Source organism: Onychostruthus taczanowskii, unplaced genomic scaffold (genome assembly GCF_017590055.1).
Source record: "Onychostruthus taczanowskii isolate IOZ18803 unplaced genomic scaffold, ASM1759005v1 scaffold5, whole genome shotgun sequence".
Lineage (NCBI taxonomy): Eukaryota > Metazoa > Chordata > Aves > Passeriformes > Passeridae > Onychostruthus > Onychostruthus taczanowskii.
Window position 1 is genome coordinate 4,816,417 of NW_024502568.1, and position 15,782 is coordinate 4,832,198.

The 15,782-nt window shown below is 40.0% G+C and overlaps 1 protein-coding gene across 1 annotated transcript; it reads left to right on the forward strand.

Annotated features, from left to right (window-relative positions):
• Positions 1 to 12,721: 12,721 nt before the first annotated feature.
• On the forward strand, positions 12,722 to 14,189 carry LOC121341723 (homeobox protein vex1-like). The gene is made up of 2 exons (XM_041415516.1): positions 12,722 to 13,150; positions 13,812 to 14,189. Exons 1-2 carry the CDS (start codon positions 12,722 to 12,724, stop codon positions 14,187 to 14,189), a joined length of 807 nt encoding a protein of 268 aa, XP_041271450.1.
• The last annotated feature ends 1,593 nt before the right edge of the window (positions 14,190 to 15,782 follow it).

Below are 15,782 nucleotides of genomic sequence, written 5' to 3' on the forward strand. Positions count from 1 at the left end.
TGGGCATTTTTTGCAAGAATCACTCACTGATGGTTTTATGCATTCACTACATTTTCCTGAAATTAATTTAGTTTTAAGCTAAGCATCAAAGACTTTATGCACCAAACAGTGAAGTACTTTATGTCCACAAAACTGAACTTGGGCAGAACATTATTATATGAAACTTCCAAAGCATTATACATAAATATTATGTATTCAGTGTCTTTTAGCAATGTTTCCCTCTATAACTTTTACCACAAATGCTACAAATAATAGTAATTTAATTCTATGTTTGCCCAGGAAAGTATGTTGTATTACAGAATAGATTAAAAATTTATAACCTGGGTAATTTAAATTCAGCAGTTTTGTCTGCAAAGCCCTTCAGCTTCCCTGGTCACCTCTCAAGAGACTATGTGTTGATTTTTTTTTTTTTGGTGAATCACACTGGGCAATGTGGAGCTGTAGTTTCATTAAGAGCAGTTCATCGTCAGAGAGAAAGGTCCTGAATCATGGCAGAACAAAAAATCCCTAACTTTTGCTACATACACTGAAGTACAAAACAGAAGATGGGGAGGTAAAACAATGAGACAATTAGCCCCACTAATTAGTGCTGACAAATTAGTTCCACAGCAAACTATCAAGATAGTTTTTGTAGGTACTGTGGCAAAAGGCAATTTTTAACAAAAGATTCCTAGGAAGCAAATAAAAAAGCTTTGTATATGTAAGAGCAAAGCCTTTTTGTACAGTGGAAAGAAAAAGATTCTCATCTGAAAAAGTGACAATGATTGTTGTCATCCTTGGTTAAGCAGAGGTACAAATCAACTTCTAAGCAGTGAATACAAGGAAACTGATACAGGTACTGACTGTTTATGGAAGGCCTGGAAAGCAAAAACATCCCTACACCACAAAGTGCTTATGCCTCAGTCCTGAGAAAAATCCCAACTCAGGCCACTGCAACCCAAAACCCTTTTGAAATACAGCAACATCCTTCAAAATGTTTTTAAAGCTATTTTCAGTATATGCATTTAACACATGATATGCTTATGATAAGCACTATGACAGAGCGTAATTGACAGACAGAAACCAACTGAACTCACACAGATAACCATTAAATTAAAATGCACCAGCCATACACTCATCAAGAATGTCAGATTCACTGTGGACACCAAGAATCCTTACTTGTCAACTGCCTGAAACTGCTTGATCATCACCCTGTTGTTTTTAGTAAAGGTTTATTGGTCCAATAAAACAAACCCTAATGTAAGTCTGAAACTTAAAGGTAAGAAGAAACCATTTATACAAGAGCGTGCATGTGTATGTTCCATGTTGAAAGCCAGCACTGTGGGCTGGTGGATCCCATTCCAGTTAACAGCTCTCTTCAGTCTGCATTCAAAATACACAAACAGTAACTCCTGTTCTGATCTTCCTCCTTTTGGTCATTACACAGAATGTGCAATTGTGAACGAGTCCTCCCGTTTTAGTTTGGATGCTGTGGTAAAAGGTCTAACAAACATAACTGCTACACTTAAAATGTGTGAGAATGTCAATAGAAATTTAGAAATAGAAAAGGCCTTTGTCATATCCAGAGTTTTTAAAGAAATATTGTTCTACAAATTTGAGCTCATTTAGACTGTAAGCAGTATCTTCTAATAGTGACAATCAGATTGATACTCAAACTGCTACTACAGCTTCCTGAAAACTATGCCTCCAGCCTAATCATACTTTTCCAAGCTGCCACACAGTTCAGATGAATGCATTCCAGCCTATTCTCTTTCACAGCAACAATTCAAATATTACAAATCATGCAGTTGATGGAATATAAATCTAGAGCTTTCACTCACATCTCTGTGTTACAGCCCATTTTCTCATCTGGCTGCATCTGCTCTGCGACAATCCTTCCTCAAAGGACAGGTTACAAATACTTTAGAGGAGCACTCTAGAAAAGCTTTTAACATGCAAAAGGGGCTGTTCAAACAGATTGGTCAAAAGTTGGCAGCTACATATAATTAAGACTTTTCTTTACTTAGACCACAAGATTTTAAAGATGTTTAAAAATGCCAAACTCTCTCCTCCAAGGCAGGAATCAGTAAATTAATAACAAGTGCACTGATGGTGAGTGCTGGGGGGGTGGCCTGATTTGTTGGTTTTGGTTTTCTTTTTTAAAACTTTATTTTATCCTCTCTGGTCATGGTTCAAAATCAGTTTCATGAAGCTTGCATGAATCTTTTTAGAGGAAGTGGTTGTTAAATATTTATGATCTCAAATTACACATACAATACATAAAATATTGGAAACATCCATTCTTGAATGCTTCAGGCTATTTATTTTACACTAGCTACCAACTTTATGTGGCTAGTGTGTCTCAGAGGAGTACCTGAAAGGAGTAAATTGCAGAAAACATGCCTTGAGGTTAAAAAGGATTAGGGAACTACTTTGTATTCAACAGCAAAGCCAAAAGATTGACTGGTGTGTTCATTTAAAAATTTTTCTAAAATTTCAAAGTTCCCTACTCTATTTTTTTCTGAATATAACACAGTTTAATAAAGGTTTCATTCTGCAATCCAAATCAAAACCAGCTTTGACTGTATTCTAAAGAAAGATTGATACATTACAAATCAGCTGTAGCAGGTACTTTCCAAATCCACAAATAAATAATAGCAAATATAAAGCACAAAAATCAAGAGACTGTTCACTTGTGTGTGAAGGAGCAATCTTATTACTCTCAGTGAGGATCCTTATCAGAGCCCTCAGACCCCACACCAGATTTCATTATGGTTTTCTGTGGCTAGAGCCCCTAACCTGAGCTTCACCCACCATCTAATGGCATTAGATGGCTTACTTAGAACCCAGGACCAGAGCTTAAAGAGCATCTGTATTCCAGCTGCCAATCCACAATTTAGTGTTCAACACCCCAGGAAAACAAACAAAAACCAAAGAACCTTTTCTCTCTCCCTCAGAACACTACACAGCAAAACCAAAACTGACAATTCCCCTAGCACAGCTATTATGTGAAAAGCTGTTGAAATGTGTTCACAGAAAATGTTCACAGCTCTGAACACTTTCTGGTTTTGTGCAATACGATTTTTCTCTTTCCAGGTGATGTGGCTGTCTGACTGAAGGCAGAAAGCCTGCAGAATTGAAAATCACAGAACTAAGTACTTGCTTCAGATCCCATCTGGGATGGTTTCACAAGCACAGAACCCAAAGAAAAGCTTAAAGAATGAAGCCAGGGAAACAGTCATCCTAAACTGAAAAACAGGGTTTGGTGTTTTTTTTTTTTAACTGAAAGTACTGTATACAAGTCAAAATGCAATAGCTTGCTTATGACAGAACGGAACAAACTGAACCTGAGATTAGAAAAGGAAAATTAGGAAATTAAAGAAACTTTGAAACTTTCTTTCACTGAAAGAACACACAGTCCATTTCAGGTGTCCAAACTTATGAATAAACAGCATGTAACAATTAGTATTGTGACTGCTTGTGACACTGCTGTTCTCTGAATTAATTTGAACCTCTTCAAACAATTTTAGCTGATCACTTCCCACTTCTAATATATAAACCAGATTACATAGGAGATAAAATGCAGTTTTATAGTATAATAAATGACCTAAAAGAAAGACAGCAACTTGAAAGCAAATGGTTAATTAATTTGTAGCAAATAGGACTAAATATGATGAAAGATGTTTCCCAGCCTTGGCATCCAGCACAGAGCCTCACTGGTGCCTGGATAAGCAGAGGAAAGCCTTGTACACAGACCTTGCTATCTCCTCAGTAAAGTCGCATTTGCAGCTGAAGGACATTGATAGAGATTCTCAAAATAGTGTGCTGGGGAAAAGGGGGGTGAGTTAGACTGAAAACACAGCACAGGCTTTGAGAACAAAAGGTCCTCTCACAGATTTACACTTTCCAAACACCATTGATGTATGTGAAAGAAAACACAGACGATAAATTCTCATCCTCAGCGCACAATTCAAGACATCACTTTAATTATTCCTATCGCTTCTGTCGTCTGTTGGACTCCCCCAACTTATGAGGAACACTTCCCATGTTTTCAGAAACACTTTTTGTGTACCCAATGTGCAGGTGCAGCAAATACCTTGGCAAGGGGCAAAGCGATTATCACTTAAGAAAACAGTAACACTGTATAGTTCATTCTTCTTCAAGGTCTTGAGCAAAGCATAAATTCTCATGGAAGCGAAGTCATTGCACTTCAGGCATCAGACAGCGAACAAGGTAAGACTCATTGCTGCTTGTAGTGCTGGTCATACCATATTTTGTAATTTATAGCCTTTTCTTTCTTTCTCTTCTGCATTTGTTCAGTAATTCAAATAAGTATTTTCTCAGGTCTTAAATGTGAAGGCATTGAATTTTGTGCCATAGTGCTGTATACTGAAAAGGGGATATTGTCACTAACTTGTAATTAATTTTCAGGCCAAGTCTGCAGAGCTGCACTTCATTATTTCTGAGAACTCTGCACTTTCTTGTACGTATTTCAAAAATATGCACTGATACATTTTTAACGTACTAAATACTGCTTAATCCTATGCATTAATGATGGTTATCTCATATTTCAACCTCTGTTTTAGCCTGCAGTAGTCCTTAACAGCCTTACAGTTCGAAAGAAATGGTACTGTGTAAAGAATAGAAAATATTTTTATTCTTCCTAACATATACTTTCATATTCCAGGTTTACCCTTGCCACAAGTGGAGTGGATCATGATCTGGCTCGTTGTTCCTTTTTCCTATGCATATACTTCTTTGAGAATTGCTTCTAAAGAGGTATAGGGCATGGGAAAATGGGGCAGCTGAGGTACTTCACCACTCGTCTCGGGCAGCATCGCAAAGGCAGCAGCAGAAATGCTTAGAGAAAACAGATGGGCCAAGAAATGAAAGGTAAATGTATGAAACTCCCAATTAACCCTCGAAACTTGTGTAAAAATATACTGCCACTATTTATTCTGATCTAACATCTAAATCTTAGTTTACTCTTAAAATCTGATTTATTACAAGAGTAATATTTTAAGCATTTCTCCAACTAGATTATTTAATATGTCGCTTGGTCTAATGTAAAGCACATGCCTTACTAAGAAGTTACCCCTGTAGTCCTTATTCCCATGAGTCCAGTTGAAAATAATGAAAATGCAGTCACACAAACTGCCAAAAATGCCACTCTTTGTCCCTGTCTCACAGGTGCCAGGAAGAGCCATCACTGAATCCAGGTAATGCTGACACTCGTGTGTAAAGCCCAGTCATGCAAATGCTGCCTAAGTGGGCTGTCTGTAACATATCAATTATTCTTAGGATTTTATCCTTTAAGATCCTAAGTACCTTTTACATGATGCATGCATGTGTGAAGTCTTCTCTTGTAAAACTCAGTTAATAGTAAATCAAATGAAAAACATACTAATTTTTTTTTCTTTCATCCACAGGTGTCTTGGGGGCGGAAGGAGAAGCTCTCTTAGCTCACTTCATTTAGTAGAAAACCAAAATTTTTATGTTTCTGTCCAATTACTTTCATTTACTCTAAATAGCAGAGTGTCACAGCAATTCTGGGGGGAAAACTCTGCTGTTATGAAACAATGTAACTGTACATAATGCATGTCAAATAAATATCAAATGTTTCAGTCACAGATCAAAAGTTTGTGTTACGCTTCATCACAGTTTCTAACACGTGTTGTAAAGTGAGTCCAGAAAGAGCAAAAACCATTACAAGTTATTTTAGCTGGTGATTATTGCTATGCTACACTATTCAATATTAAATGAGTATTTTAGAAGCTGCTTTTCATTTATCTCTAATATAATAGTGTCAAAGGACTATTCCACTTATATATCACCGCTTTATTAAATTAAAAAGCAATTATAAAACTTACATCCATAACTGCATCTTTATTCACTGGTTTCATATCAAAGCTTGTGGTAAAGAGAGCTTGTAAGGGTTTTTTTGAATATAAAAAAATTAAATCCATTAATAGTCATTAAAGTCAAAAGGAACTATCAGAATTACTGCACAAGTGGTGAATAAAGATATACAAAACAAACAGAAGTATAACCAAACAAGAGACAACCCCCCCATATAACTTAGTTTCTCATATTTCACAGAAATGTCACATTAATATAAAATTTTAAAAGCAATTGCCCCAGAAAAGTGTACATTTTACCTTTAATATATCTCTCTTAAAACTTAGCCTATAACAAATCTGAGATTCCTGTGTAACAGGACTGCAACTCATTCCTTTTTTTCTCATGGCACAGAATGCACAGCTTAAATTCAAAGGTAATAGAAATAATAATGTCATCTCAGCCATTACCAACAAGAGGAAATAAAGTGTTTGAATTGGGAGTGAAACCTGTAACAATACCAGGCCAAATATCAACCATAACAATCGCAGTAGCAGTGGAGCAAGATTGAACTGAACAACATGAACTGATAAACAAACACCTCCTTTATATGACTTTGGGGTTTTGTATGATTTGGGGTTGTAGGACTTTTTGGAATTTTCATAATGCTTGTAAAATCCTTTAAGGAGAGCAAATCTAGCTCTCCCTCCTAACACCACCGGTTACTGATCCCACCTTCCATGCCTAAAGTGAAAACTTGGCAGGCCATACATAATTCTAATGGTTCTTAAACTCCAAACATCTGTAATTGTCCATAAAGTGATGAAACAACAGGACATATAAATGATAAAACTCTGAACAGGTATGGGGACCTGAGCTACCAGATCTGGAGGAGGGGTGGGACAGTGAAGCACAGATAATTTACAGGGTATTTTACCTCCATCCATCTCGTGCTTAATCTTTCAAACACAAACCACAACCCTATGCTTAAACACCTTCCTGAACAAGGCTGAAAGGAGAGTAAAAGATGTGGTTAAATTGTGGGTGGAGAGAGCTACCCCTCTTTTTTCTTTGGCATAATGCAAGATACAGCCTAATCATAATTTAAAAAATAATTATTTTAAGTGGGAACAACAAACCTAGGACATAAGAACAGGATGATCCCATTCTGTAGTGTTTAAATAGAATTTTAGCTAAAATTCCGTCTTTCCATCTTTTTCACCTCCTGAAAACATCAGGATAAGAAGAACGTATGGAACAATGTTATGAAAATAACATAATGAGGTGCATGTCATGTTACTGAATAGTAAATACTCAGCAGTGTAAAATGAAGAGCCTGACTCAATATCTGTCTTCAAATACCTCAATCTGGGACTAACCTAGGGGTTCCTTGCTCTAGTAAATAAACGCTCCATCAATTTAATTAATGATCTCTAATTCTTCCCTCTCCCAATTCTCGCTCCAGACAGATTTCGCGCCGCGGTTCGGCATCGCCCCGGTCCCTTCCCCGGCGCCCCCCCTGCTGACACCGCCCGGGCAGGGGCACGGAGCGGCGAACGCGGGACACTGCGGCTGCAGAAGCAGAGGTGTAGGAACAGAAGGACTGGATGTTTATGGAGTGTATTGGAAGACAAGATTTATTGCTAGGATGCAAGAATTTGGGGCCTTTAGGGATTTTTCCCGAAGTCCTTCCCTTTCTGAAAGCCATTCATTTTAATAGTACAATCCCCTTCAGAACTAGGGGTTACAATGCTTATTCCTGTCAGTAAAATGTAGCTTTTACCATTATTGATAGTCAGCTTTCATATGCATCCACGCTGTGGATTTTTTTTTTTTTTAAGTAATCTTTGTAACTATTACGCAAACTACCACAGGCTTAAAAGTAAAAACATACTGGCATTATCAACATTTAAATCTAGTTTGTAAAACATGCCTTACAATGCTGACTGAATTTTCAGTCCAATAAATTATTACTATTTTCCCCCATACTCCTTCTCTATTCTGCAGGACCAAAGCCTCACAGCTGTAGGTAAGAGAAGCTGGAGATCAAGTGAAGAAAGGAGAAAAAGGAAAAAAAAATTTACAATGAAGAAAGCCTAATGACACAGCAAACAGAGGCAGATTTTCCATGAGGTGGTTCAAGGTTTTTAACAAAATTTCCCTCTTTTTTTTTTTTTTTTTTTTTTTTTTTTTTTTTTTTTTTTTTTTTTTTTTATGCTGTATAATATGTCGAGAGGGTTAAATTAAGATTAAGCAATATTCGAATGTTAATTGTAAAAAAAAAAAAAAAAAAAAAAAGTACAGTTTTGAGGGAGGGGAGAAGATTATGTCCATTACCTATGGCTAAATCAAGGAAGAATAGCACTTCCCGACCCAGGGACAGGCGGTGCTTCCCGGCGGGCGGCGCTGCCCGAGCGGTAACCGAGCCCGGCCCGGCGCCTCCGGGCGGCGGCAGCGGGAGCCGGAGAGCGACACCCGGCTGGAGCAGCATCGGAGCCACGCAGAAGCACAGGGCAAACTGCTAGAAAAGGTGGCAAAAAGGAAGCCCTGAAAGTAGAAGTTGTATTCAAAAATCAGTGTTTATTTACTAGTGAGTTACATCTCCATCTGGACATCAATCCAGTTCTGACCTTGTTCTACCTTAGTCTCTCCCTCCGGAGAAAGAGGAATTATTCTGATCCACTGACTGCAGAGACCCCTGCATTCACTTAAATAAAGCAACAAATCTACTGACTAGTGAATGAACCACCCTGGTTCTTCCTCCTCCCCCTCCTGCTTCAAGCATTGCTCTGTGCAAGTTAAAGAGCGCATCCAACTTTTCAGTGAGCGGGTAGATCTCCAAACCTTTTTTTTCTTTTTCTTTCTTTTTTTCTTTCCCCCCTGTTTCCTGCTGGCTTAGGAACCCAAATGGACTCTCTGACAGATCAGAGCCACCTAACTCAGAGCATATGGGGAAAAGCATGGCCAGAAAGGCAGAAGCAAGGAGGAGTGACTCAATTCCTCCCAACAGCAGAGCTGGTAGTTCTACTCAACATGTTTCATTTAGATAGGCATGTCCGTTGTATGAGATAGACATTAATGTCGTTTGTAACGTTTTACCTGAATAATGTCCTTAATACTTATTAAAATAACTGAATATCCTGTTTCCAGAATTTTTCATTGCTAGCATACTGACAAATCCTACTACACCTTCTATGCAGTAATATTTTCTGTTCTCAAAGCAACACCAGAAGATTAATTGTTGCTTTGCAGGAAATTATCTTGACAACTGATGCAATGATTAAAAACATTAACAACTATGAGACACATCATAAAGTTATTTCAAGAAGGCATTAAACAGACAACAGAAAGCACAGCTGTAAGTGTCACCAGACGCTCTCACTGAGAGTAGTGTCAAAAAAACCTGTCATTAAATCACAGCAGTAAAATGTGGATCAGTGGCACCCCACTACACTTACAGCTTACCATTTCTAGTCAAAGTTTGAGTCATCATGGATTTTGTAGGCCACGTGTTCATAAAAAGTGCTGATAATCAATGGAAAATGGGATAAATGTTTCATCACAGGTTCTGACGAATGTTAATTGCTAACCAGAAACACACGGACAATTACCTTTTGACTGGTAATTGCTCTCAGGTGATGGTCGCTTATGACATCCAATCATTCCATCAAAGTCCTTCTAATGGAGCTTTGCCTCAAGCCATGATCTGTATCTTATGTAAATCATCACAATAACACTCCACGGCATGAACATTTAGCATACTTTAAAAATAATGTATTTCAAGCATATTTTTGCTGGCGTTTATCACCATCACAGCCACTGATACTTCTAGTTTTGTCGAGCTTCCTGTTTAGTTCTAACGTTGCAGGTCAAATGACAACTTGCAAAAATAAAATTTCTTGTTAATTAGGATACTGCCTCTCCAAAATCAATCAATTGATCAATCACACGCCACAACACCCCAAGTCTCTAAATTTTAAATATCAACTAAAGGAAACATAATAGAAATATCTTAGGGGAGGAAATTATCACACTAAAAAGATCAAAACCCATTAAGAACAAAATAAAATGTATATTGATTTTCTAACATAATAGAACACTATACATCTTCTTTAGTGTAGTCACATGCCAGCACAGGACAGTTTAGTCATTACATCATCTACTTATGCTTACAAGAAAAGAGACAGTGTCTAAAACAGCCACCAGAGTCACTTTCATTGTATGCCTGTACATGGTTTTCTGCATGAGAAAAGTAGGAAGGAAGCCTTACAATATAAACCACAGTCTGAAGGACTGCTTTCCTTAGAGGTAAATAAAACATTGCATTAGCTTCCTGCATCTTTTGAAATTCGGGCTTTTCTCCTGAAATTGTGCAATCGATTATTACAATACAGTCAGATCGATGATTGCAGGATAAAAAACCAAAATACCCACAAATCGACAGGTTTCATTAACACTAAAATACAAATTTAAAAACTGCCATCACAGTGGCAAAAACTTCATTGTTTCAAGACATTTGCTCATCTATTAAAATAAGCACAATAATAATCAACAGCTAGAAATATTAATATAACAAATGAACCATATCTTGCTAATTCTTCTGGTTAGATGTTACCTGTTACACTAAAATTAAAATCATTCACTTCAGAAAATGCCTAGTACTTACTCATTTTTCCAGACCAAGCTTTACTGTCTCCAGGATTAATTTGCAGGGTTATAGGACTAGGAAACAGGCTAACTAAAAAATAATAGTCCATTATTTGGAACGGTCCTTTTCAGACAAATAGTCCTGAACACTGAATCATTTCCCAGTACTTTTTACTGTAACCTTATGGAAACTAAGAGGGGGGTGGGGCGGTGGTGCTGGTGGATTTGGATTGGTTTTTACTAAAAAGAAAAGCTGTAACTTTCAGCTTGCATCTTAATTGCTTTTAAGAGCTGCAAATTGCTGTGGGCATAATCAGAAATACACGAAGACAATACAACCACCGTCTCTGTTAGCTTAGCCAGAAGAGCTTCTCTTTAAAACATAAGTGTCAGCTCAGCCAACTCATTGCTTTACCTGCAAGCGTAGGTAGTCACCTACTGAAAGTGTCATGTTTATTAAATAAAAAAAAAAAATTAAAAAAAAACCAAAAAAAAACCCAAAAAAAAAAAAAAAAAAAAAAAAACCAAAAAAAAACCCAAACAAACAAAAAAAATCTTTTTACTACAAGAAGAGTAAAAGACTAAAGGAAAAATACTCAGGTAGATATTCAAGAGATGGTGGGTGTTTTTTTTTTTTTCTTTTTACTACAAGAAGAGTAAAAGACTTTATAAAAGCAGATGAATATATATATGAAGAATATTCAAAATCAGAGTGTAAAAATTTCTTAGGTGTGTCATACTTCAGCATAGTTAACAAAATTACATTGCATTTTATGGGAGGAAATAATAATAATCCTGCCTGATAAATATAGAAAACCTAAGAAGAGAGAGAGCTGCGAGTGTAGCTTTATCTTACTTTTGCCATCTCACTATAAATACATCACCCTTCGTAAAAGGTGACATGAATTTCTTTGAAGTTTAAGAATTAGCACGTTGAATCAAACATGTTCCGCTCCGCGTGGAAGCTGCTTCATTATCTCTGACTGTATAAACTCAAGCAGCGGTGACTGTTTACTGAAACAACCTGTAAATGTGTTAGCCCGTGTTTGCAGAGGATAAGGACTGTGCCATCCCAGGCCCACTTCAGACCGTAAAAGTGGTTCTTTTCTCACCCTTATCTGAATCATCCTTGAACAGACTGCCTCTGAACAGAGTTTACACTCCTCTTCTTTGATCTACTTCATAAGAACATCAGACCTGTTTACTTTGAAATGCACCATTTCTTTCTTGGGATGCAGGCAAAGGAGATGGAGTTTTAATACATGAATAGATAAATTCAAGAGAACTAGTAATTTTCTCAGTGTTTCCTGTCCAATGTCCTGACACATAACTGCTCATTGCTTGATTTTATTCTTAAATAAACTCATAAGCATGAACTCAAATTATTCAAAACTTCCCACCCTGCTTTTTGAAAATGACCTAACAAATGGCTGTGCAAATGCCGCTGTCCTGTAGTTTCAACCATTCTCTCCCTGAAGACTTCTTAAAATCTCTGATACTACATAAACCGAAGTCAACAAGCGTACCTAAGACTTCAGAGGAAGATGAGAATCCTGACTGCAGCACTCTGCCTCATGGACAGCACCAAAAAATGGTTAACCCTGCACTTTCCAAGTAACTCCAAGCTGAAACTACCTCTACCCACCCAGACTTAGTACAGAGCACTGAGCTGCTCACAGGCATATCAATAAGATACTATATCAGTGTTTCTTCAAGATTTCTTCAAGTTTTCTATCTGACGAGGACTACTTACTTGTCCCTACCTCACGTCCCTACTTCCTTTGCTGATGATAGGGAAGAGGATTCTTTCAAGCCTTTCATCAAACAGGCAAGAGGGTGGCAAAATTTGGGTATGAGACTCATAAAAGAGGTTTCTCCCTGTCCTTCTTTGTTATCAGTCCTTTCTGAATCCTCGCCCTTCATAGCAGAAGATAAAGATTGGCAATCACGGGGGCCGAGGGCAGCTCGGGCAGCGTGAAGAAGCCCAGGCCAATTCCCAGCACCTACGTGGTGAGACGGCTCCGCGCTGAACTTGGCGCCAGGTCAGGCAGCCTTGAGTTCTGCAAACTACTGCGCTCGGAGATTAGGCGGATGTAACAATCACCTGAAAGGGGAGATTAAAGCCCTCTCAATGAGGTCCTTTGTCCCCGGACTCATTTGATGCTTTGGGCCTTTTCAAACCCCGCCGGGGACGGCGCTTTAAATGTTTGCCCCGGCGTCCGGGGCGGCTCCAGTGAGGGCCGGCGGGGCTGGGGACATGGAGAAGGGGCCCTTCTCGGTGGAGTGGCTGGCGCAGAGCAGCCGCGGCGGAGCTCGGGATCTGCCCGGTGAGTCCCGGCCGTGCCCCCCGCGTCCCCCCGCGCTGCGGCGGGCGCGGCGCTTTCGGTCCCAGCGGGCGGGGCACGGCCGCCACTGTGTCACGGCCCGCGGGGCCCGGGGCCCGCCGAGGGAAGGGTCCCCCGTTCAGACGCCCCCATCTGTCCCCGCAGACTCGCCCCGGGAGCGGGAGGCCGCCGAGCGCCCCGGGCACGGAGCAGTGTCGGCGGGCGCCGCGCCCGGGCGGCCCCGCACCAAGTTCTCGGCCGCGCAGCTGCAGGAGCTGGAGCGCAGCTTCCGCGAGCAGCGCTACATCGGCGCCGGCGAGAAGCGGCGCTTGGCCGCCGTGCTGAACCTCTCCCAGAGCCAGGTGAGCGCGGCCTCGCCCTCCGCCCGAGCGGGACGCGGAGCCCGGGGGTGGGAGGCACCCCGTCACCGGGGGACGGGGCAGTGGCAGCGACAGTGACAGCGACAGTGACAGCTCCTGCAGCTGCGGCGGCCCGGGCCGCCCTCAGCCTCGCCCCGCTCCGCTGGCAGCAAACGGGGCGTGAGCAAACCGTGTGCTCGGCTCAGCTCCGAGCGCTCCAGGGACAAGGGGCAAATGGAAAATGGTGAATGCAAGTTCTAAAGATGAAACTTCGCTGGGGGTAAAAGTACTTTTGTGATCTCCTGAACCTCAGTTTTCCGGCTAATTCTTTCTTATGGTTGTGTATCTACTTGACAGGGGCACTGCAGAATTTTTAAACATAACCACCCCTACGCAGCACTTTTATCCCCACTGCACAAGTCTTGTGTTACAGCCCTGGCCCATATCTGAGTATTGGCTTCCTGTGCATCATGGAGTATTCACGGTTCAATTCCTCATCATGCCAGGACAATTACTATGCATTAAATATAGGCCAACATTATTAGCCCTACACGTTTACTGTTAATGCATCTGTTACTTTGACAATAACTCTGCCTTCAGGGTGTACTACTATATGGAAAAGGGATAAGGGGGTTGGTTCTTGACTCTTTTTTCCCATTCTCAGATAAAAACCTGGTTTCAGAATCGTCGTATGAAGTTCAAGCGCCAGACTCAAGATGCCAGGATCGAAGCTCTTTTCTCTGGCTTGCTTTTGCCCTATCACTCTTACCCAGACATGGCTACATCCAGCTATCCTCACGGGATGGACGTCAATGTCTCTGCTAGCTCTGCTGTTTCCCTTCACCCAGCTGTGACAAACCCTGCCTTGTTGTTACCTTCTGTTCCAGCTCAGTCTCTTCAGCCAGTTTTGCCAAGTCCAGCTTTACTATTGCCTCCCGGGCCAGGATTATCTTGTTACTCTTCTGTGCTTCCAGCAGTGACTCTAACTACAGAACATAAGACAGATGTTCCAACCAGATCTTCCTTCCTGTTAAAAATGTAAACGATTATATATAATCTCAAAAAAGTGCCAAATATGTCTAAGAGTAACTATTTATTTTGTTATATTAAATAAAGATTCTTTGAATTATTTTCTTTACATAAAAAGTTTGATTAGAGGAGAAAATAATTTACCCATATTAGAGAAGTTATATTGAGAGTGGAAGTGGAGGACATGAAATCTCTTTATTCCTACAGTTATCACCATGCTGTATAGAAATTTCTACATAAATTTTCCTATATAGTTTTCAGAAAATAACCTATGTGGGGATATCCACTAAAAAAATGGAGTACTGTATACACTGAAATTTAGGTAGTAACTACATCATTTAATAGGCAATGATGTTAAAAACTCTGTCCATTCTACCTGAGTGGGGGTTTTTATGAAAACATTTGTGAGCTACAGCCAAGTGCATTTAAATTAAAATGTTACCAAAGGTAAAAACGCTATGAACAAAACCGAACAAGTTGCCCAGTATTCTCTTTTATGTGTCTATTCTGCACCATTCTTCAAGTGGTCTCTCCTGTTTTTGATGGACATGTTGCATTTGTGCACTGGAAGAGAGATAAAGGTAAGGAATTAACAGGCAAGCATGTATGTTGATGTCAATGTCAAGCATACTTGCAATTCACATCTGCTTATGAAAACAAATTGTTCACCAATTCAGGTCTCTGGGGACACTCAAAATATTTCACTTTTTACTTCCAAAAGTTGCTGCTGTAACTTGATAGCCTCCCTAATTTTTAAACCACAGAATTAGTTTAGGCTTGATCTTAGGAACACTTAGGGCTGTTCCTAAAAGTCACAAAGCAAGTTTTATGGAAAGTGGCAAACCAAACCTTTAGACAATGGGAAACCAGAGACCTTACATCAGTATGAAGCAGCTGCAGCAGGTGTGACTACATCTCCTTCCCCAGTCCAGACCAATCTAACTTGCTAGGTGATGGTTAGACTACTCTGCAGCTGTAAAGAGAGAAAAAAATAGCACAAAACAAAATAAAAATCCACCACCACCAAGGAAAAAACCCAAACCCTCTTTTCCTCTGCTCACAAGGCAAAAAAGGGGGCCTACTACAGCTTTGTGCCATGCATTCCCTCTCCGTTCTTCTCCCTCCCCATCCAGCACCTCCCTCCGTCGCGTTTGGTAGACAAAAGGGAGGAGGGGAAGCTGGGAGACACGCGAAGGAATTTCCCCCACCACAGCCCTTCTCTGTGCCCCACAGGGCAGCACCGATCCGTGACACAGCTGAAGGGACGACCCGTGCATTGCCAGGTCACTTCGAACACACTTCACAGAAAACTCCCTTTACCCATTCCAAGTATTTTTTTCACAAGTGAGAAGCCCCTAAGCTATTACATCGAAACTCTTGATGACTCACTGAATTAGAGGGCGGAGGGTGGAAATTTAGACTACAATGCAACAATCAAGTAATGTATTTAAAAGGCCTTACAGGTGATTTAACAAAACTTCATTAAAATTTAGGCTAAGAAATAAGTGTTAAGTAAGCGCTTTTAGGAGTGAACACCACTCTCAGGAAGAACTAAAAAAACCCAACACATTTTTCAGGATTACGAAAACAAAACTTTGTATGTTTA

Excerpts from the sequence above, each read along its gene's own strand:
- LOC121341723 (XM_041415516.1), top strand. The coding sequence starts at position 12,722 with ATGGAGAAGGGGCCCTTCTCGGTGGAGTGGCTGGCGCAGAGCAGCCGC. Across the intron at positions 13,151-13,811 it reads TGAACCTCTCCCAGAGCCAG|ATAAAAACCTGGTTTCAGAA; the intron begins GTGAGCGCGGCC and ends TCCCATTCTCAG.